We start from the raw sequence: 23,618 nt of genomic DNA, 5'->3' as shown, positions 1-23,618 counted from the left end.
AACTCTTCGACAATCGCTTTCATACGTTCAGCAAATGAACTATTATAAATCTCCAAGACCGTTTAATCTCTTGCTTTTGTGATCATAGGAATGATACTCCCAGAGTACATAGCTCCAGTTCCTGCAAAATTTAGGGCAGCCATTTTCATGTTTCTAGCTAAAGAAGTCTTAGACTGCCCCGAGCAGCTTTCGCCACCCTCCTGAACCGCACCTTTAACCAAACACCTCATTTTAGCACTTTAAAATGAATGTCTCACAACAATGTCTTCAAAATGCTGAAAAAGAAAAGAAAAAAAATTCTATTTAAATTTTAAACCTCAGAGAAGGAATAAACACATGTTTAAGTCAATTTTTTATTTTAAGTAATCGATATTATAGCCCTTCCATAATCTTCACCAACATGATTCACATTTTCCATAGATCATTATGCAGAACTCAACATCTTCAAGGTCATATTTGCTAAGGAAATTTTACTCGACAAATGTTACTTTTGAGAGAAGAAAAGAGAGACACATATGTCAAATAGACAAATACCGTATGTCTCAATTACACAACAAGATCTCTTATATAGGCTTAAAACAATCAATAAAAAAGTACAGGATATCATATCCATATTTACACGATATAATATCTACCTACCCTATACAATAAATCCAAGATCCATACACTCAAAAACTATACTAATAAATTCAAGAAGTAATGCTTAATCAAACATTTAAAATGTCTTGTCTAATACAACTGAACTGAATTATGTCAACAAAGTAGTCAATGACAACATGTCAACTGATCATCCACAACGGGAGAGTCTTGCTCTATAAGACTTGGTATCTTACAAAGTTACAAGTACTCCCATTGTGGAGCAAAAGAAAAGAGTACCTATTAGAGAGAGACTTTGTTAATTTCATATATTCATCCGAACACGTATTTGATGTACTCAAATTATATAATATGAAATGTGTCAATATAAGGACTACCAATGTTAAAACTTACCTTATGGAAGAATTTGACACATTTCAGATTATATAATTTGAACCGTTAAATTTGTATTCAGATTGTATTTGCCAAAAGGTTGTGAAACATGATTAGATTTCAATGACAAACCACCCGATTTTTTGAGTTTTGAGAGGCTTCAGATTATATAATTCGAACGGAGATAAAATCGAAAAATGGAGGGCACACAAGAAGCAAGAAAAGTGGGAAAGGAAATTCTCTCTCTTTTTTTAAATACAAGAGAGCCTTCTTTAAAGTTTAAAGCATTGATTGATTTACGTATTTGTATTTTCTTTCTCTTTGTTTCGTTAATTAATAGAAAGTGATAAGTAAATGGTTCCAAAGTGAATTTTTCAGTTTCTCCTAGAATGAAGTACGTTTTGATATTTCAGCTTAACATAACACATCCTTTACAATTCACACAAATTGCAAAAACCAGTTAGATTGTTGGCTTTGAATAAACAGACATGCATTTTCTTCTTATAATTAGTTAAAGATGCTGCAACTCGTAACTGGAAGGGAATGCTAGTTTATGTGATGAATGAAACGTGCAAAGTTAAAATCATGCCAATGCTTTCCTTTCTTTCCTATTTTTGTTGAAATCGATAGTTCAGTTTGATAGCATTTACAACAAGTAATTCTAACAATATCTGGAAATGCTACAATGTACAGTTGATCAAAAATATTAATAAAAAAGGGAAAGAGGTAAAGGTTAATGCATCACATGAAGATTGATTTATGATTAAATCCCTTTGGGAAGTATTGAATATACATTGTATTCATATTGTAGAAGAAAAGCTTCAACAATTGGGGCTAGTTATGTATATTGTTACTTGTCAGGCGTTAGCTTAATATGAATTGCACGTGTGCGACTTCCTATTGCGAAGAACGAGACCTCCTCAATCGTCTAATTGGCTTCATGAACGTACGTGACAATGGTGTTTTGGGAACTGGAATGAACTTTCCAGCTATAGCAAGAGGCCAGCTGTGAGATAGCAAAAACAATGGTCATGATCAAGTCTCGGAACATAGATGTCTTGAACTCTAGATAATACCAAGAACATGAGCACATGATTAAATGCTAACGAAGTTTGGCGAACTAACCTGACAAGGCCAATTATGAGAGAAACAAGCCACAACTTCCAGTCAAGCCTCACCGTTGAGGCAAACTTTCCAAGGAACTCAATGATGACTATCTGAAAATTTGGAGTAGAGTGATGCTCATGCAAACGTTAGTAATTAAGATAAGATTTATGAACAGAAAAACAAAAGGTTCCATATTCACCTGAAGTATAAAGGTTATTCCAATAATTCCCATGAAGAGACGGTTCTTAGTCACTCCTCGGAAGACATTCATTTCATCTGGTTTGCGAGCATTGAACTCATTGAATATCTGTTGGTTGAAACTTAAAATTGTTTACTCAAGAATAGGATGAATTTCCAGCAAATGTATTTGTATAATTGCACCTAAAGGCTTCTCTATTCCACACATTCAATAATTTACTATTCCACTTACTTGGCACATGACGAATGCATTGAATATCAAAGTATTCTTCACTTGGAAGCCATGGGCTTTAGTATCTTGCTTGGGAAGAATACTTTCACCGCAGAAGTTCAGAACGAGAAGTACTGCAACTTGATAAACAGCCTGAGATGACAAAGAATACAATTAAACAATAGGACTTAAAGAGTGTCATATTCAAAATTCCATTTTAATCTTACGAAATATTTACATTGAATAAACTATTTTACCTGTACGATCAAGTTTCTCCACATGATATTTGTAATAAGAGGTTCCCTGAAAGCCCAAGAAAAGATCATAGTTAAAAGTGTACATTTTTAACTCAATGTTTGAGGAAAACGCAAACCCGGAGAGTCTCAGGAAAATGAGTATAAAGTTCAACTGTGAAGGGAAAAACAACATAACTTTCTCATTTACTTAATTAAACAAGATACAAGGGCACAAGACTACACAATGCACACTTAGGTTCTTTCCCACTGATTTTCTGGTCTTTGGAAGAAAAAGTGTAACACTTCATGGAAGTGACCATTTTGCTAGCATTATGTTCATTAGTTGCAAAATGGTATAGAATGCAAGAGTTATCTTTCAAAACTTCTTCAATGCCATAAGTTTTTGTTGAGAAAACACACACACACACACCAAGGATCAAAATTGAAAACGCATCAAATATAAGCCATGTGTACATGAGTGTGCATATACGTGCCAGCCCAGCTTTAAGAATTAAGAGTGTTACTGTAAATTAATAGCTAATAAAGTGACAAATGAGAAAGCAAGTCAATCCAAACCTTCGACCAACTGGTGATCTGTGCATTAGGTGGTCTGTTGGTGGTTCCGTAGCCAGGGCAAGGGCCCCAAGTGTGTCCATGATAAGGTTGACCCACAAAAGCTGCACCCAAGAGCAGGTGCGTTAAAAAACAATATGTATGTTGTTTTCATTGTTGATTAATTCAATCAGCTCTTCCCTACTTAATTTAAAGTCTTGGTTTCCAATAACAATTAACATTCAGAATTTCTAAGCCACAATTATATTAATGGATACAACAATTCAACACCTTTTCTCCTGAACTGCATGAGGAAAGTAGTCGACAACAAACATTCAGAACTATAACCCAAACGCAGTAAGAGTTCTGTAAGGCGAGTTTTGACCCAAACAGATAAGACGTCAGAGCTACTTCTACACTGTGCCACCTATTACTATACTATGGATATCTTTGAAGCAAACCCAACCCACTCTAGCGATACACTTTACATTTGCTACATTTTATATCCATCAAAGCACCAACCAGAGTCAATTTGTCTTTTCACTTACCTTACCAGCAAGCAAAGGTACTTTTAGGGTTAACAATTGATATTAGTAAAAAAATTCTGTTTTGATTTTGAACAATGCTACAAATTTGTGGCCTTTAAAGCTTGGTCGCATTACCTACTTTCCACCTTCTGTTCTGGTTTTGGAGCATCGACTTAAGTGTAACTAAAAAATAATCACAAGAAGAAAGAAAAGGGGTACCTGTACTGCATTTAAAGGAACATCACCAGAACTTATTGCTGCCACAACATTTATTACAAGAGCAGCAACGTTGACAGTAAGCTGGAACTGGATAAATTTCTGAATATTTGCATATACAGAGCGGCCCCAGCGGACAACCTACATAAATATTGAAACATACATCTTAGATAATTTACAGATTGATCAATTTAGTGAACTGGTAAATTGGAATGTTTCTCGGCCATGGGAAGTTCATAGCCAAATTTTTTAAGCCGAAAGGGCTAAATGATGTAAATGTTAATAAAAACTGAAGAAAATAAAACAACGGCAAACGAAAAAAGTAATGGCTTTCTAGTAGAGTCTTAAACCATTACATGGCAAAAACGTGGGAAAAAGGTGATATCATCATCTTGAGAGTTGAGCCAATAAACACGATGCTTACCTTTACAACTGATGCAAAGTTATCATCCAAGATTATAATATCTGAGCTTTCTTTTGCAACTTCAGTTCCTTGGATGCCCATAGAAAGACCAATATCTGCCTACAAAACAAAAAGGACATTTTTTCAGTGTAAACAGGAATTTATTTTGATAATGAAGAATGAAATATCACAACCCAATCAAGAAGGTGGAGGTGCAAAAGGCGGGAGTAAAACTTTTAAACCACCAACCCGGGGCATATATACGTACTACGTTAATTGTAAGTATCTGTATGCTAGAAATGCTAACAAAAAGAAAACACATTGAATTTACTACTCTTGTATGGAAGGAAAAGTATTTTGCTGATAAAAATGTCCTAAAAAGTGAATAACAGTATCACACAAAGAGATGGCTTATTTGCATTCTCTCTCCTTTTCTCTTCTTCTCTCCCTTCTTCAGCTTTTCAATAAGTTGGCCAAACACAATAAGCTTAATAGTTCTAGGAACAAGACATTCTTATTAAAGCCAACGACTATTGGCATGGTCATGATTTTGGTAGAAAAACAGTTTACAGGAACAGTATATTTGCTCCCTACTTCCTCCACTTGTATTCCCAATATTAGATCCAGAATGTTTTTTGATACTGAATGCTGATAACTATAATCTTGACATTCATATATGCAATTTTTTTGCATTCAACAGTTGCAAATGCATAGAATCATATCTACATGATTACTTAAGAGCAGGGACGGACCCACTTGTACCTATATGTGGGCCTTGGCCTTATTTAAGCAAATTTTTTATTTTTTTTAAATACTAGTACATATGTGGTAGTGTTTGAGTGGTAGTGATATTAAAATACTGTCTAATACACAAGAAAGGTCTACAAGACTACAACATAACATAATTGTATTTTTTTGGTCAACATAAAACAATGTCAATTGAGCGTAAGAAAGAATATCGAGGAGTGGCACTCATGAAATAGAAATTCATGAGACTTAATTTAGAATAGTATTATTAACTTTTGAATTTTAAAAAACAAAAGGTAAAAGATTTGGTGTTAAACTTTAATTTGACATTTGGTGTCAACTTTAACTAGTTTGTTTGTGTTTTATTGTATCTATATTATATAGATTTGAAAAGAATTTTAACAAGAGAAGTTTAACTGAAATAGACGAATAGTTTTCAAATTTTCTATACTTAGTTTGGAGTTTGAAGTAAAATTTAAGTTTGAAAAAAAAAATGAGTTGTTAAAGGTAAATTTATCAAGAAAAAGATCCGACTAAAAAATAGTTAAACGTTAATTAACTATAAAGTTGCTTTTATATAATGGTGTGTATGTATGTATATACGGCCTACACTGCTTAAAATTCTGGGTCCGTCCCTGCTTAAGAGCAACTGACAGTTCAAAGAACAAATCAAATCAAACAAGTATAGATGCTCTATTATATACTGATCAAAATGGTGCTGTCTGCATCAGCGATTCAGTGGAGTATATCTACGATTATTGTGCAGGTTCACTCATACGCAGGAATTCAGAAGTTTTTTTTTTTGAACTTATTTCATTCAAAAGTCAAGATGGTGCATCCAAGGAATATGACAAACCTCATGTAGTGCAGGGGCATCATTGGTGCCATCTCCTGTGACAGCAACCACTTCACCTCCTTTACGTAGTGCTTGCACGAGTAAAAGCTTGTCATTAGGAGAAGACCTGCCCATCACCTATATATATTATTCAAATCACTATTAGAAAATTACATCGGATGTAATATAATTGAAAGTTATTAGCACAAACAGCATTACTTTGAATAAGGCTATGAATAGAGGAATAAACATCCTCTATCGAATAATAGCAACTGATGCAGATAACAAAAGAAATCACAATGGAAGAAAGAACTAAGTATACCGTAATTTTCTTGGCAACCTGTTCCCTTTCTTTTTCAGATAGCTCCCGAAATACCTTTCCTTCAATTATACATGGCTCAACTGCATCTTCATCTGAAGCCAGTATCCCACACTCCAGAGCTATTGCCTTTGCTGTTTGAAGGTTGTCTCCGGTAACCATGCGTACCTGAGAGTTCATAAATGTACTATGTGTTGGATTGCCTCGATTAAATTTTGGGGTAGCACTCATGTGCTATTATAAAGTCAGAAACCACGTTCTAACACTGCTGTTTACTGGTTTCCAATGAAGCATTGATATAAATATTAAGGTATCTAATTGATCAAGCAATATGAATATTGTAGTCATCAAACATGACATATATTACCTTAACACCAGCGTCAGTGCATACTCTCACGGCATCTTTGACACCAGGGCGACAAGGATCCTGAAGACATGGATTAGTTTTAACTCAGACGAAGGAATTTATTTAGGGTTAGTTTGAAAGCATAAGGACCAAACAAGCTCCACTCCACACAGTACACAATTTCATATTCAGCAAAAAAAATTATTCTGAAGCTCATAATCAGTAATATTTGTTCCTAACACACACACACACACGCGCGCAGACACAAGCGCGCACACATATAGGGAGTGCGTGAACATATAGACAGACACACATATAAGGGTTTAAACATATAACTAAGAATATTTTGACCAGCCCATGGCTTATTTGTAGATAAAATGGATGTAATGACTCAAGTTAATGCAATATAACAAGAAAACCTACACTTGCATTTTACCTTGATTCCAACAATAGCAAGCAAAACAAGCTCATCTTCTGGTAAGGACCATTGGGCTAAATCCTCCTCATTAGATGGAATTTTGTCTAATTCATACGACCTGTATGCAATGGCAACACAACGCAAACTGCGAGCAGCCATGTCATCAATAGCCTCCTTGAGAAAATCCTGAAAGAGTTTTAAACAAAAAAATGTCTGATTAATTAGGACATTGCCAAAAAGAATGTTTACCGCTCTCAGTTATTATACTTAGGAAAGATTATCAGTTGCTATATAATTGCATAATTTGGCATCAGTAACTTGAAAAAAGACCATAATCATACTGATGTAATAAAGTATTTTGGTGGTAACCTTATTCCATGTGTTTTTCTTAATTTCTACTGGCTATTAATCAAAAGAAAATTTCATCTCCAATATTCAGTTCACTGAATTTCTTAAAACTTCCTCGGACATGAAGCTACTTTTCCTAACCTTCTCTTGTTCGATGGATTGCAAGTGACCATTTGAATCAAGATATTGGGTACATGCTCCTAGAACTATTTCTGCAGCTCCTTTCCAATGTATATGCACCTCAGAGTCCACCTGCCATGAATATTGGATTCTGTATCTTATTATCATAGAAAAGTTGATGGGAAATTAAAATAATATATCAATAAAAAGCATATGTAACCTATCCATGTGATATGGTTTCATCATAGCAGAGTAAACAACATTCATTTTTATAACTTAATTTAGCTCACAAGTGAATATGTCCGATACTAGTAAAAGCTACAACGAATGAAAGGATGAATTGGTAAATATTTTGATCAAATTATTACCAGCTTCAGAGCAACACCACCTCGTTTTTTCTCGGAATTGAATGGAAAGACATGAAGAACTGTTGAGTTAGATCTGATAAGATCAAAATTCATACCCAACTGCCATATAAAAATGAGCTCAGTTTCAAACACACACTGTTAACGAAAGGGGAGATTGACAGGGAAAAAAAAAACACAGGAACAAAAGTCAGGGTACCTTGACTGCCCATGAAAGAATTGCCTTCTCTGTCGGTGATCCTGAAACCTCTAGCTCTCCACCATCCTATGAAACAGAATAAAATCGGAGATTTAACTCTAGATAACAAAACTCTAGTCATATTCATAAAATCAAAAACACATTGGTGACAATTAAAAAGGGAAAGAAAAGGTTAATAAAGAATTTATCTTTCAGCTTTTATGCAACACATTCGCAAGACCAGTGCAGATTCATATCAGTAAATGAAAAATCAATGAAGTCAATTTACTACCTATAGTGTATGTCAGGCATTTTATTGGTCTCATATCTAACATGCACCTCACATAAAACTAAAAGCCCTTTAGACTTGCAGTATGCACAATGCACATAAGCATTTCACCTTATGTGCTGACTTAGGGTGGCAAGGATTGAAATAATAACCACTTAGTCATGGAGGCTCTAACGATATATCATGGACTAACTTCCCTAAAAACTGAAGCAATTAAGTGGAGGTTTCATTTCATATCTCTGAGGCACACAAGTTCTATTGAAATACTACTGAATTTGTTTCAGATCTTCTAGAAGATAAATGACCACAGCAAATATGATTGTACTCAGTTGTCAATTTGAAGAATTAAAATATCACTCTCCTCAAACAAAAACTTTAATCAAGACCACGAAAAAATCTGATAGGGACTTGGGTAGTATGGGGTGCCCAAGTACCACATCGAGCAGTATGGGATGCTCGGTGGATTATTTAATTGGTTTGTTTTTCCCCCTTGATAGCTAGCTTTTAAGGGAGGTTCCTCAAGTGCTTAGATATGCTTATAAACTGATATGCGAGCCGGTTGTCACTGGCTCGGAAAGGGCTACCTATGGAACGGCTGACCGGAAAGGCCGAGTAAAGTGTCGTAGAGTACAGCAGTCAGGGGCATCGCTTCACAAGGGCAGTGCTATGATAGGGACTTGGGTATTATGAGGTGCCCAAGTCCCATATCGAGAGTATGGGATGCTCGGTGGAGTGTTTCACTGGCTTGGTTTTTCTCCCTTCATAGCTAGCTTTTAAGGGAGGGTTCTCATCAAGTACTTGATACTTACCAAAATCGTTGAGTTAATTTAGCACCAAATATCACAAAAACATAAAAGGGAATCCTAGTTACAGTAATTAAAGTAGCATATAAAAACTAACCTTAGACACAAAAACATTTCCGGTGGTATTCTGTGCAATGCTTTCATTTATCAGAGATAATGCTTCTGGATGGAACTTTGAAGAGTCATCCTGTAGATTTAGTTTGCTCTTCCCAACATATGCTTCAACAACAGTCATCTGTAGTGCCATACAGTAAATTACTACGATATCTCTATAATTCAAGGATTTAAAAAACCAAATAAATACATACAGTAAATTACTACGATATCTCTATAATTCAAGGATTTAAAAAACCAAATAAATACAGATACTCGAGAGTTCAACAGAATGGACTACTAGCTTTTTGATGAATTGTATAAACTATCGGATAGACTATGGCTATTACAAGCGCAAGGGGTTTATCAAACAAATGAAGCCACAACAACTGATTTTTTCTATGAGTTCCTTCTCTCTATTTATCCATATTACACTTAATAATGAATAATGTATCCTTCTCCCGCCCATACAGAAGCCTTGAATTTTGTAAGGGACAGAAATTCAACCACTATGCTTCGTCAACCCAAACAAATAAATCAGGGATTTATCTCTGAAGTTATACTGTTTAGAATTCTGGAAACATCAGCATTTTGATACATGCATTGCGACACAATAACTGAAAATTATAGGAAAGTGGCAATTACGAATGTATTATGAACCCACAATCACCTACACTTAGATAAAAGCCATAACGCTTGAAGCTTTTACTAATTTGCATAAATGTAAATTGTAGTTACAACTTATAACTCCTATTAGACTATCCAAGCCTTGGATTTTGAAACTCGCCTGATTTAACGTCAATGTTCCTGTCTTATCACTGCAAATTGTTGTAGCAGAGCCCATAGTTTCACAGGCTGACAGCCTTCGTACCTGCACATCTATGTCATTAGGTTTTAAAACTAAAAATAGCATAAAAATTTGCAAAACTAAGATATGGACTTGAGGATTGGAGATGTGAATGATGCTTACCAAGGCTTTATCTGCCATCATTTTCCGCATCGAGTATGCCAGGCTATCGTGATAGCAACAGAGGAAGAAAATTACACAGATTAGAAGAAAAATCAATGGGTTCGTTTTGCTACATCTAAATTGTATAATGAAGTAACCTAGCCACTAGTACTTACGTTAAAGTAACAGCCAAAGGTAGACCTTCAGGCACTGCAACGACTACAATTGTGACCTGTATGGCTCTATATATAGTCAAAAGCTGCTACACATAGATGAACAAATAAAAGTATAAAACAGTTCAAAACTTGCACTTACTGCAATGGTAAAAATTTTGATGACCCCATCAACTACTATACTAATTTTAGTCTTTCCGGCAACGAATTGGGGATTTCCTTCTGCATCATTTGTGTGGCCAGAAAAGTATCTACAATTTCAAATCCATAACATAACATGTCAATAATGACACAATACATGTTTAACGAGTTATAGCCAACGAAAAAGAAAAACTTCAGATTACCTTCCCAAGAGGACTGCAAGCACTAAAACAGCTACAGAAAGCCCGACTATGCCTACAAATGTTGCCACTCCATTCAAACGTACCTATTTCATGTCACCAAAAATAATCTCAGTTTTAACACACGGGGTTCGATAGTATACTGCTAAAGCAACAGTCTTTCTTTTCTTTTATTAGGATGGAGCAGGGGGGGACCTGTAATGGAGTCTCTTCTCCTGTGTCCTCTGAGATACTTGCCATCAATAATCCCCACTCAGTATTAATACCAACAGCAGTTACCTACATATGGCAGTCTAAAATGTGACTTTATGGTGGGGGCATTCTATAAATTTTGTTTCACGGGTTTGAAGACAACCATAATCAAAATAGTACACTAGGACTTACATAGAGAGCACACTACGAAAAGTTTATCAATAAAAGTTATTATTGAAAGGATTAAATTCACTGCATTACAAAAACAACAAGAAAATTGTGGGGCCACTAATTACTAAAAACTATAAATTACTAAAACAAATGAAAGACTAATTTTATAAAAAAAATAAAAATTATAGAAGACTAAATTTATATTTTAATTCATCTATGTATCAACAATGGAACACAATCAGCCAGCTCTCAGTATTTGGCCCCAAACAAATGAAGCCAAAGTTTTTTTTTTTTTTGATCAAGTAGTCTAGTGGCTAGGAATTCATCTTTTTAAGTTGAAAAGGTGGGGTGTCTAGGGTTCGAACCCCGACCCTTGCATATAATGTGCAATGTCCATACCAACTGAGCTAAGCTCACAGGGACAAATGAAGCCAAAGTTAACCACAAGAAAAGAAAATATCAGCATGAATACATGCAAGCAGAATAAGCCAGAAACATTTGGCACCGAAACAATTCCAAAAACCTTAAAATCAGTGAATTTTTATCAGCAATTTTCTTTTATTTATTTTAGGAAATCTCTATGAATGAAACATTTAAAAATGCCTAATAACCGATGATGGTTAGAAAAAGAAAAGAACAATAATGAAAATTCAATGGGAAAGTGAGACATACAACATACTTTTTTCGATTTGAGTTGTTTCACGAAAATACTTTCATATCATTTAGCAATTTTAATTTTTTATATATCGACAAAAGCCACTGCTCACAAAAAATAGTCTAAGATTATCATATTGTACCATCATAACGCCAACACCATCTGCTACTTTGCAACCAGACATAAAAAAGGGTGCTTTCTGATCCTTATGAACCTGCATAACACTATTTACTTTAAAGTCATAAGAATTAAAAACCGTTAAATTTCGTAAATAGAGGGTATTAAAATACATACAATCTTGCTTTCACCAGTCATACTGGATTCGTCGATTGCAAGTGAGTGACCTGTGATTAATACTCCATCAGCAGGAACCTGAGTATACCGATAGAGGTAATTAATGAAAAAGAAAACACATTTACTTTCCTGGCAAACTCAAAATATCATGCAAACTCACCTGATCTCCTATTTTAAGGGGTATAACATCACCAACAACAATATCAAATATAGAGATTTTAATCGTTCTCCCACTTCTCATGACCTGTAACAAGTTCAAAGTATATGATAGTTATGTGAGCTTATGTTCCCAATGATTAGCAAGTTATGTGTTGCTAAGATGTGTTACACACCTCCAATTGTATATTTTGTTTCTCTGCATTCAAATTCTGAAATTGCAGAGATTGTCGATAGTCGCTGACAGCTGGACAAACAAAAATTAACAGTAACAGCATGCAGTCAGTCATACAAATATATTGATACAGTTTGCATTAGGGTCATTAATAAAGAAAAATCGAAGAACACAAATAGGGTCAATGGGAAATAGAATTTCTTCCAAATCTTAACATGCCATCCTCTACACATGTATAACAAATATTTTGATAGGAGTAAATTCATCGTTAAAAAGAGTTATATGCAGTACCAGTAACTACAATAACAAGTAAAACTGCAAAAGCAATGCTTCCCCCATCATACCATCCTTTACTCCAACCCTGCGAATTACAAGTGAAAGAAAGGATAAACCACCGGGAATAATATTATAATAACTATGTCAGTAGAATGTAAACACCAAACTTATCTAATATCAAATGAAATGACAAGAATAATCAGAAGATTCAGAACCAAGCACCATGCAGAAACAGTCATATAAAGAGAAGAGAGGGTTTCGTAAATAAAATGCATAAAGTAAACAATTAAAATTTAGTGATGTCAAAAGCTCAGAAATTGTAGAGTGAATATTGAGCTTAAATGGAATGCGTAATCAACAATACGATTAGAAAATATGAATGATGATCACACCTCTGTTTTTATTCCAAGTACCAATGACACTACAGCTGCTACAATCAATATTATGAGGGTCAGATCTTGCCAAGCCTCCCATAAAAACCTCTGTAAACAATCAAAAAGAATTAATACCAGTATCATAATTAATTCATTGGGAACAATAGTATAATGATATAAACATACCCAGAAACTTCTCCCTTTTTTCCGAGGATATGTATTAGTTCCAAATGCATTTTTTCTTTTCAATAGATCAGCATCATCTCCGTTAATTCCTTTATCTGGACTTGATTTTAGTAAACTTGATAGGCCTTTAACCTGATGAAGATATCATCAAATTATATTAGCAAAGTAACTCATTGCAACATCTGTGTTAGAAACAAAAGAGTATGCTGTAGACTTACCCCTCCATATTGCTGTAAAGCAGAAATATTTTGATCCTTAGACATTGAAGCAAGTTGTTCTAGGCCAACTCCAAAGTCACCAACTGAAGGTTGAGGTGAGGGTGTAGCTGCTGGACTTATCACTGGATAATTCAAAATATAAATTGAAAGGTCGTAATAAGTAACTCCACATGTAGATAATGATTCAGTTGCATAAGCTCTAACCACATGCAGTTTGATTTACAAATTTGTACAAGCCAATAATGGAAGAATTAATTGAAATCTACGACCAAATTCCTTCCTGCCGCAGAATACAAACTACAAAACTAGAAAGCAATCGACATTTTTATAGTTTATGATTTTCACCAGCTCATATCTCTAAATTGCATATTTGCTTAAGGATATTAAATACAGTAGAATTTTCTATTCCACATAGAGAAAATCAGATGATGCAATTGCTTTTTAACCATTACTAGTAATCTGGCACTATCTTCACTTGTGAATTGTGATACCTTCAATGAAAAGAAAAAGAATCAAGGTTGTGCTTACTTTTTTTTTTGGTTCTCTTTTTGGATCTTATTATCACAACAATTGACCATTCTGGTTCACATCTCTTAACCTCTCCAATGTTTATGCTACAAACTCATCATTGCAACGAATACAAGATTTGGTAATTATGTGATACAACTTACAAGGGTGGCAGGCTATGGTTTAATAAAGATTATTCTTTCTAGGTTCTACGTTCTCAGTAAGCAAAGATGACAGACATCATAATCAATAAAAGATAGGGAGAAAAAAATCCGATATCAAAGTAAGTATACCTAGTTCACGTTCACCGGCCAATTTAAAAAGCAGTGCAGCCTGATAGAACAATTAATTGTTGATTAGAATAGTCAAAGGTGGTTAGAAACATTCAATCAGGTAACATGTTTGACATTCTGAAACATTACTCTTATGACTTGTGCATGCGCTCTAATTAAGCTCTTCTTTTGCTGTTTTTCCTCTTCCCCTTTGAAGTCCAGAGTATATCTAAAACGCCTGGACGCATTGAGTACCAGTGCTGCTTGCTGTACACGAGTGAAACTTCAGTTTAGATGCCTTGGAAAATATGTAACCAAGCTAACATTCCTCACCAAAATTAAACTAGTTAAACACAACACAGGATCGAGATAATGCTAAAAGCCGACACACTGATGATTTGGATATGACAAACTCTACTTCATTTGAGTATTAAATGCAGTGCTTGGGAACCAAAATGCATTTTTGTACATGCAATAAATATGATAATGGTAGTTTATAATTGGCTCAAAAAATACATGAATCAGCAGCATTGAACAACTGTGGAAAAAGAAGAATCTCATAACTCTCATTCTTTCCATTTGAATTCAGTGCTCATCAAGATTGCACTTGTGGCCAAATCAAATCAAGTCTCAAATCAAACTAATTAATTTTTATTTTTAGTAGGTTACATTTTGCTGTAGTCTTGTATTTTCTACCCCTAGCAGATACACTTGCAGGTTGATCAATGATCAACTGTCGGAACTTGCATACTCATTTCTTTTTTTCTTCATTTTGAATTAAAACAAAATACTCATATCATATAATGGCAAGTTTCTGATTAGTCGCAACAAATTGATGATTATACACTAGTAAATTTCACTCACCCATCCTCCTAAGATATGTTCAAACGACACATACATCTCTCAATTTTGTACAAGATATTGACCTATCCTTTATTACATTCATCTCACACATACAAAAATATGAGTGAAAGTTTCTTTAAATTCTCCAACATCTCTCTATTTTGTATAAGATGTTGACCTAATATGAGAGGAGGAGCGTATAAATTCTCCAACGAGTAAGAGTGATGAATGTTTGTTCAAAAAATAGAAAGCATGTGTGTCATTTGAGTATATCTCATAGTTCAATTTCCTATTACATTAATGGAAACATCTTAACATAGAAAGTGCAGATAATTAGCAATGCACGTTGATTGATGCATAAAAAAGTACTGGTCGAAAATGCAGATACATTAAAATGCGGTTAAAGTAAAAGCACAAGTGCAATGTAAATTGATTGATGCATCAAAATTTAGGCGAAAAATGTGACTAATAATCATATCATATTCATAATAATAGTATTTAACTCCGGTTTCAAATATAAGTAAAAAAAAGTTGAACTAAGTTAACTTTGTTTAACTTTTATTTGCTTATATTTGAGACCAGAGTATCGAGCAAACAAGTTCAATTTCCACTTACATTAACGAATGCATCTCAATATAGAAACTGCATATACTTAGCAATCAATGTGCATTGACACATTAAAACGCGGTTAAAGAAAAAGCATGAAAGCAATAAATGCAATTCACATTGATTAATTCATCAAAAATTAGGCAAAAAATGTGCTTAATAATCATAATTCACATTAATACTATCAATTACACTAACGGATTCATCTCAATATAGAAAGTACATATAACTTGCGATGCAAATTCATTGAAACGTTAAAGAACAAGCATGAAATTAACAAATGCAATTCACATCGATATACTCATCAAAATTTAAACTAAAAAATGTGATTAATAATAATCCTAATTAAATTAAGTACTGTATTGCGAATAAGATCGAAACAGAAATAGAAATTAATTTCATACATTGAAATGCGGTTACAGAAAAAGCAAGAAATCGATGAATGCAAAATGCACATTGATTAACGCATCAAAACTTAGCAAAAAATTACGATTAATAATCAAGATTCACAATAATTAACAATAACACTAATTAAATTCAGTAATGAGAATAAGATAAAGAAATTACTCTCCAACGGCGAAGAGTTTCATGAGAAGCATTCTTAGTTTGAGCAATATCAAAAGGATCATCAGGATCAATTTGCTCATCATCTTCGTCGTTGTTGTTGTTGTTATCATCACGGCGGTTGTTGTTGTTATCGGAAGGATGATGATGATTGTTGTTGTCGTCGTCATCGTCATTGTGACCGGTGCCGATGGTAACGGCGAAATGGCCGTTACCGTTACCGATGCCGTTGGAAGCCATTGTTGTTGCCGCAAATTTGAAAAACGGTTACTGCGTGAAGAAATGAAAACACAATGATGGTAAGGCCCAGTGCCACACAGAGATGGTAGGGCACAGGCACAACCACAAAATCAAACAAATTAGATTTTTATTTTTTATTTTTTATTTTTGTTTTCTGAATCACAGAACAATTTGAGATCAATGTGTGGTTACGTTGATGGGTCCTACCATCTCCATTCAAATTTTATTAAATGATTAAAAAATGGGGTTAAATATGTTTTTGGTCCCTATAAATATGTCAACTTTTCGTTTTAGTCCCTCTAAAATTTTCCTTCAACTTTTAATCCCTATAAAATTTTCAATTTTCACTTTTGGTCCCTCTTTTAAAGTAAACTCATATACAAAATTCATATTTTTTAATAAAATTTTCCAAAAAAATTCAAAATATTATAAGAATCACTCCAAAAAAAATTTAGAATTTTTTAACAAAACATGAATTTAATATGAATTTTTATATTTTTTACGGTTAAAAATTCATATTTAATTTGTGTTTTGTTAAAAAATTCTAATTTTTTTCAGGAAATTGTTTTAGAATATTTTACACATTTCTGCACAATTTCATTAAAAAATACATATATTAAGTTGAAAATAGGGACCAAAAGTAGTGATTGAAAATTTTATAGGGACCAAAAGTTGAAGGAAAATTTTAGAGGGACTAAAACGAAAAGTTGACATATTTATAGGGACCAAAAACATATTTAACCCTTAAAAAATGTAGGAAAATGTTTATTGATGGAGAATATTATTGATTAATTTTAATTATTAAATTAATTAAAAAATAAAAAACGGAGAAACTGAAAGAATGAGTTGTGTGCCTTGTGGTATTGTACGGTGATGCAAGAGAAGCGCTTTGTTTGTTAACTTTTGGTGGATAGTTTTAGACACACCTCATTATCGCTCTATTGGAATTTTGTCTTACTCTACAAAGCATGTCATGATCATCATTAAATTAACTTTTTAGATTAACTGAACAACATACGTATCTGATTGTTATTATAGACCAGATACATTAAGTATAATATAAGCATGTGTTTGTTGTTGTGTTTTTTTTTTCTCTAGACGTTCGGCAGACAATAAGTTATCTTTTGTAGTTTTTAAATTAACTTTCTAGATTAATTGAACAACAGGCGTATATGATTGTTATTATAGACCAGATACATTAAGTATATTATAAGCATGTGTTTGTTGTTGTGTTCTTTTTCTCTAGACGTCTGGCTGACAAGAAGTTATCTTTTGTAGTTTTTAAATTCCCAGGTTAGAAGTGTATTGGGATGTGTTATTCTCCAATTATAAGCCAATCCAAACAGGCAAAAAAAACGACATTTTATTTATAATAATGAGCAAAAATGTATTTGTATTTTTTATTAAGGTTTTTGTTCGACACTAAGTTTTCTAGACAGTTTAGGATAACTTTTTCTTTCAATAAAAAAGGATAACTTTTAAAAAAAAAATGTTTACCTCATTTAGTTTTATCATTTGCAAAAAAAAAAAAACTTATGTGAGCTTATAGATAAGAGTTTATCATAATAAACGGTTGTGTTATAAGTAAATTCTAAACAAGTTGTTTATCCAAACATACCCTAATTAAAGAAGCTTATAAAAAAAAATAGGAAAATGCTAACAAGTGCCTTAAGGGCATTGTTTAAGCATCTAAAAGTAGCAATTTTTGCATTGGAAATTGTACGGTTATGACTTTAAAAAGTGTTTGACTTGTATTTTCAAGACATAGTTTCTTTTTTTGGGTTCTTTAAACAATGCCCTTAGGACACTTGTTAGCAAGACCCAAAAAAATATTATTAGTTGGTAAAAATTGTTATAAGGTCATGAGAAAAATTACTATCAAATTTGGTTCTATTAGTGATAAATTATCTACTAAAAGTTTGAAAATTTATCTTGCCAAATAGAGTCCTAGTTAGACATATTTTATGAGTTTTTTTTTTGTTTTGTTTCATTTGTTTTATGAGTTCAAAGAAGATATATTGTCCACATAAAATAGTTTTACACTAATATTTAATAAAAACTTGTAATATTGTTATGTAAGTAAACTTTGTAACCAGCATTTAGGAATAAAACAGTTTAATGGTGATTTTTTTTATGAGTGGCCTAGCATTTTAGTTTAAGAGTTTTTTTATCATATTTTTAGTGTGAAGTATTTGTCAATTCTTGCTTATGACTAATCTTCGTTGAAAAACATAGTTTTAGTAGGATTTATTCTCCCAAACATATTTTTTCATCCACTTTAACAAACAATGTTGGTGGGTTAGGTGTTGTTTGGGCCAATTTCTGATCACCATATGACATGTTGATTTTGAAAAATAAAATAAATGATCTACGGTACACTCGATAATTCGACATGTATTTGAATATTTTGGTCTTTAAATTAGTAGTTAAAAGAGTATTTTAAAAAAATAAATATGATTTCCTATCTTTTAAAATTATAATAACTAAATATTATTTACCAAAAATATAAATGAAATAGAATTTAATTTTTTCTGAACTTTTGTTACTCATAATAGTGAATATTAAATATTTTTTACGATAAAATGTAAAAGATTAGTGTGATGCTTAAACAAAGTTCCTTTTATGACAATGCGATAAAATATAATTTTACACCAAACTCATTAGTTGTATGTACACATCTCAAATTTATATATATTTTTAACATTTACCTTAAAATACTCTTCAAATGTATGAATAATTGATTGATAATCGTTGCTAAAATTTAAAAACACAAACAAGAGATATTGTTCCTCTTAAAAAAAAAAAACGTTAACCAATATTGCGATATGATCATATGGTAAATAATGCTGGATTCTCTTAAATAATGCTGATTTACCTAAAGTAATATGTGTGACTCCATCACAATTGGAGAAAACGTCTAGCAAGTACACAATTGTGTACACCCCGAACCTTACTTACAGCGGGTACCCCAAGCATGTGTCCAACTTCTTTCAACCAGCAAATATAGCTGTAATGCGCTGCCAAAGGTTTTTTGAAGGAAAAGAAAAATATTAAAAAAAAAAAAAACAAGCAATATTAGTTTCCACAAATTGTAGGTATTTACTATTCATTACAATTTCATCCTTTAACTCAACATGCTTATTAGTTTGGCTCATGTCCAATTAAATTACCTAGACTAGTGAAGGAAAAAAACTTTTATAATTTACTCATTAGTGCATAAAACACTTTGTAAGTCGGGTAAAAAAGACTTCTTAAGTTGATTTCAAATCCGACTAAAGAGTAGATGACATAACAAGTTTTAAGTTGTTAAGTTGGAATTTTAAACCAACTTAACAAAATGAATTCAAATTGACCCGACTCAATCATATTGTAATTTTTTTTTTAAAGGATATTGTAAATTCACAATTTATTGGTATATTTTTTATGCTAAATGTTAGTTTTTATTTAACAAGTTATTTTATTATTAATCCTCTGGTACGGATCTCTTTCGTGTGTAAGCTCACTGTTTAAGGCACTTGTGTTTCCAGGGAATGTCACTGTTAGGTGCAAAGATTCTAACCTTTTCATCCATCTTAAACAAGTTTCTAAATACCAATAAGGCTAAGGTAATTGATATACTATTTTTCTTACCAAGTGTTACATCACTATCATAGTATCAGAAGGAAACATACTTTGGAGTGAGAATGAAATGAATGATTCTGCTAGCTCAGCTAGCTAGCAATAATAATATAATAAGTAATAATAAAGTAGAAGTATATAAATAAATAAATGATAAGTACCATGGGAAAAATAACATGTGGGATTGAGCATGAGCACAGAAATACAAATCTATCTGAAGGAGATTTGGATCGCATATCAGGTGAGATGAGACAAGAAGAAAAAAAAGGAGAGTGAAGTGTAGTGGAAGAGAAATTATGATGAGGATAGGATCTTGAGTCAATATTTTGTTGTTGTAAAAGATGTTAAGGCAATTTCGTGGAAACTTCCTACACTACTGGTGCACCGACTATCGTGCGCACACACCAAATGCACCAAACCTACTATAGTTATTTAGTGGGGCTTTTTTTGGCATGCATGCAACTCCCATGCGCCTCACGTTTTTCTTTTAATTTGACTTTAGCATGTCTTGCTTTATTTATAGAGAAATGCTAGTAACACATATTTTAGCACATCAGTGGTGCTATATCTTCCGATAACATTTCTCATGAACTCATCACGACAGCAAAACATCAGTGGTAACAAAAAAAGGCTCCGCTTACCATACACGTCAGCCAGCAAAAATTAAGGAATTGGTTTTTTAGTGGGTCGTGAAGCACTCGTGAAGCTTTTAGTCACTGTAACAAGCATTTTCCTTTAGCACATACTTTTTAATACACTCAGGGCCGTCCCTAAGAATTCGGAGGCTCGGCTCTGGGAATGAAAAGAGGTCAGTGATAAAATCAAAACGTATTTTTTTTTAAAAGAGCAATGTTCTATTTATATTTTTTAAAAAGATAAATATAAGATGCCGTATATATGCGGTACACCCAAAGGTGAAAATGACTACCGTATACATGAGGAACCCCACCTAACACCAAAAGCAAGAGGACCTAATTCTAATAGGCCTAAAGGGCTAAAACAAGGGAACAGAAAATGGCTAGGGGTATTAAAAAAAATTGGAGGGCAGTAGTACTAGTGGGTATTAATTTTTTTTTTGAGGCCCATGCCTGAGGGAGGCCCAGCTCTGTGGAGCTGTGGCCTGAATACACTCTCTTTAATTGATTAAAATTCAAATGGGACCTACCAAGTTTATATGGGACCTACATTATTTGGTGGGACTCATGTGAATTTTAACCAATAAAAAAGAGTGTGTTAAAATGTGTGTTGCTATCATTCCTCTTATTTATTATAAGCAAAATGAAACAACCAAAAGATTGAGTAAATGTTGAGCATAGTGGAAAGAGTTAAACTATAGTTATAATGTGGCAAGTTAATGGATGAATATTGATTGAAATATTTACATTTAGTTGTAGACAATGACTTGAATAAGATTATCATTAATAAAGAGAACTTATATTGATAAGAATATAATGAAAGAAGGAAAAATAAATATAATCTATAAATGCAAAAGAAATTAATATTTTTTACTTTTTGATACAAGAGTGTAAATAAATATTATACCAGTTTTTCTCTTTTATTTATTGGACAATCAATGTTTCGAACTAGGCCAAATTCATAAGTTCATTTGTGTTCACAAGTGGTTTGAACGCGTAAACACAAATGCTCTTAGATGCTTCAAAAGGAGGTAATATGAAGACAAAGACTGTTACACAGATGAAAGGCCTGATTAACAACATGCCCCTTATTGAGTAAAAGTCAGTAGGAGGTGATAGAGCAACTCCAAAGAGGAGAGGTGTGTTGGATTTAGACACATATGATGCGTTGCTAACTAGCAACAAAGTGGTGAGCATACAAATGGAGATTATTACCAAATAATTGAAAGCGAAAGGTCTAGCACAAGTGTCTTCTCGAGCCTGAGTTTGTGATTTTTAAGAAAAAGGTCATGTTAGTGGTGCATGCCTTCCTGCAAGTTTGATGTTATTCAAGGAGCAAGGGAAGTACAAGGGTACTTACTTATACCAACAAAAAAGAAATCCTTACTACAACATTTACGATCCTGGTTAGATCGATGGATCATTTTAACTTCTTTTGGAGTGACAATACCGGTTTGCAACAACCTCAAAGTGCTCCTCCTAAACGAGCAGAGTTAACTCTTGAAGACATTCTTCATGAAGGTATCTCAAAGGTCACATTGAAGCCTTAGTTAAGAGTCAAGAAACTGCCTGAAAGAATAAAGAAGCCTCGATCAATAACTTGGAGACGCAAATAGTTATCATGACTAGTAGTGGTTTTTTAGGTAATACCATTGACAATCCAAAAATTAAACTTGCAAGATGATTAAGGTGGAAATTAGGAAAGAAGTGGTAAAAAAGAGTGAGAAAGGAAATGTTAAGGGTGAAGTCAAAAATTAAGAGATTGAAGAAAAAAAAATGACAGTCTTAAAGGTGAAGTTGAAAATGAGCGAGTAAAAGTGACTAAATAAGATAATAAAGAAGAGGAAAATTTCAAGAAATGATTGAAAATGTTAGCTAAAGTGAAAGTTCATATCCCCTTAAATGAAATGTTAATTAGCCCAAAGTTATTATTGTGTTAAGTTCTTGAAGAAACTCTTGTTACTAAAGGCAACTCCCATAGATGACGAGTTAGTGTATATCATGAAGAATTGTCATGCTACTGTTAAGAGGAAACTTCCTCAAAATATACCTGATCCTAGTTGTTTTACTATCTCATGTTGGATTGGTAAGTTGTATATTGGTGAAGTTATATGTGATCTAGGTATGGGAATGTGATTCACTACAGTCAGAAATTCAACGCAGTCATGCAGTCAAACAATAGATAGCCATCCGTTTAAATCAAGGGTCCAGATTCATCTTCTCTGATTTTCCACTTTCAACCCACAACACAGGGTAGTGAAAAGAAAAACTCATAGGCTATCAAATAGAAAGCCTCCTTCTCAAACTTCAGTAAACCTCTTCGCAAAACATTAGCATGAACTAAAAGAACCCATCACTGTGAAATTGATGGATTGCAATGAAATGAATTGGAAATCTTGATTGAATTGGAATTCACCTCACTGGAATTCTTGATTGAAAGAAATAAATCCCAGAAAACAACAGAAAAAAATAAAAATAAACAGAAAACCTTGATATTAATGAGTACTTGGGTTCTCTTTCTTTCTGAGAGATTGTCTACAACATCTGTTGTACTTACCGATGACTATGGCTTCTTATTATTTACCCAAAATAACAAATGAGTGGAAATCAATTATGTGAAAGTGAAACAAAAAATTTGAAACTTTTTTTATTTGAGTGCTCAGTGCTCACATGTTAAAGAAATAATAAAAGGAATATATGTTGAAGTTGTAGAGATGGATTGAAAAAAGTTGAGTACAAGGAATGGTGATGGTAGTTTTCCGTTTTCCCTAACCTGTGTTTTGTGCTGAGAGTGGAAAATTAGAGAAGGTGAATCTAGATCCTTGATTTGATCGGATGGCTGTGCATTATTTGACTGTGTGACTGCATTGATTTTCCGATTTTAGTGAATCAC

The 23,618-nt window shown here is 33.2% G+C and overlaps 1 protein-coding gene and 1 long non-coding RNA gene across 3 annotated transcripts; both read right to left on the bottom strand.

Moving 5' to 3' along the window:
* Positions 1-1,552: 1,552 nt before the first annotated feature.
* On the bottom strand, positions 1,553-20,391 carry LOC146925832 (calcium-transporting ATPase 9, plasma membrane-type-like). 2 transcript variants are annotated; one of them, XM_085758281.1, is made up of 35 exons: positions 20,252-20,391; positions 19,348-19,489; positions 16,236-16,502; positions 14,370-14,486; positions 14,241-14,280; positions 13,441-13,562; positions 13,223-13,354; positions 13,055-13,144; positions 12,678-12,747; positions 12,388-12,458; positions 12,216-12,299; positions 12,056-12,133; positions 11,904-11,975; positions 10,939-11,022; positions 10,747-10,829; positions 10,545-10,653; positions 10,406-10,461; positions 10,251-10,293; positions 10,068-10,151; positions 9,285-9,422; positions 8,117-8,182; positions 7,921-8,019; positions 7,574-7,684; positions 7,103-7,270; positions 6,688-6,747; positions 6,324-6,488; positions 6,023-6,139; positions 4,441-4,539; positions 4,020-4,157; positions 3,298-3,398; positions 2,743-2,788; positions 2,507-2,638; positions 2,276-2,383; positions 2,095-2,186; positions 1,553-1,975 (listed from the first exon to the last, which is right to left on the bottom strand). In XM_085758281.1, the coding sequence occupies exons 3-35, from the start codon at positions 16,470-16,472 to the stop codon at positions 1,867-1,869; spliced, it is 3,321 nt and encodes a 1,106-aa protein (XP_085614407.1). In that variant the 5' UTR covers positions 16,473-16,502; positions 19,348-19,489; positions 20,252-20,391; the 3' UTR covers positions 1,553-1,866. The 2 variants fall into 2 exon arrangements, with proteins under 2 accessions (XP_085614407.1, XP_085614408.1); XM_085758282.1 differs by having other exon boundaries at positions 20,267-20,391.
* A 2,463-nt stretch (positions 20,392-22,854) lies between these two features.
* On the bottom strand, positions 22,855-23,618 carry LOC146925831 (uncharacterized). Its single transcript, XR_015008092.1, has 2 exons — positions 23,232-23,618; positions 22,855-23,145 (listed from the first exon to the last, which is right to left on the bottom strand). It is a non-coding gene; the product is annotated as an uncharacterized LOC146925831 (long non-coding RNA).

Source organism: Medicago sativa, chromosome 4, assembly GCF_051527215.1.
Source record: "Medicago sativa cultivar Bolivia chromosome 4, Bolivia_mono, whole genome shotgun sequence".
Taxonomy (NCBI): Eukaryota; Viridiplantae; Streptophyta; class Magnoliopsida; order Fabales; family Fabaceae; genus Medicago; species Medicago sativa.
This window is presented reverse-complemented; position numbering and strand designations above follow the sequence as displayed.

What these genes read in the sequence shown, in the direction of transcription:
- LOC146925832 (XM_085758281.1), bottom strand. Translation starts at nt 16,472, where the DNA reads ATGGCTTCCAACGGCATCGGTAACGGTAACGGCCATTTCGCCGTTACC. An exon ending in GAGAAGAGACTCCATTACAG is followed by an intron (nt 10,830 to 10,938) that starts GTCCCCCCCTGC and finishes GACATGAAATAG; the next exon opens with GTACGTTTGAATGGAGTGGC. An exon ending in GAACATTGACGTTAAATCAG is followed by an intron (nt 9,423 to 10,067) that starts GCGAGTTTCAAA and finishes ATGGCACTACAG; the next exon opens with ATGACTGTTGTTGAAGCATA.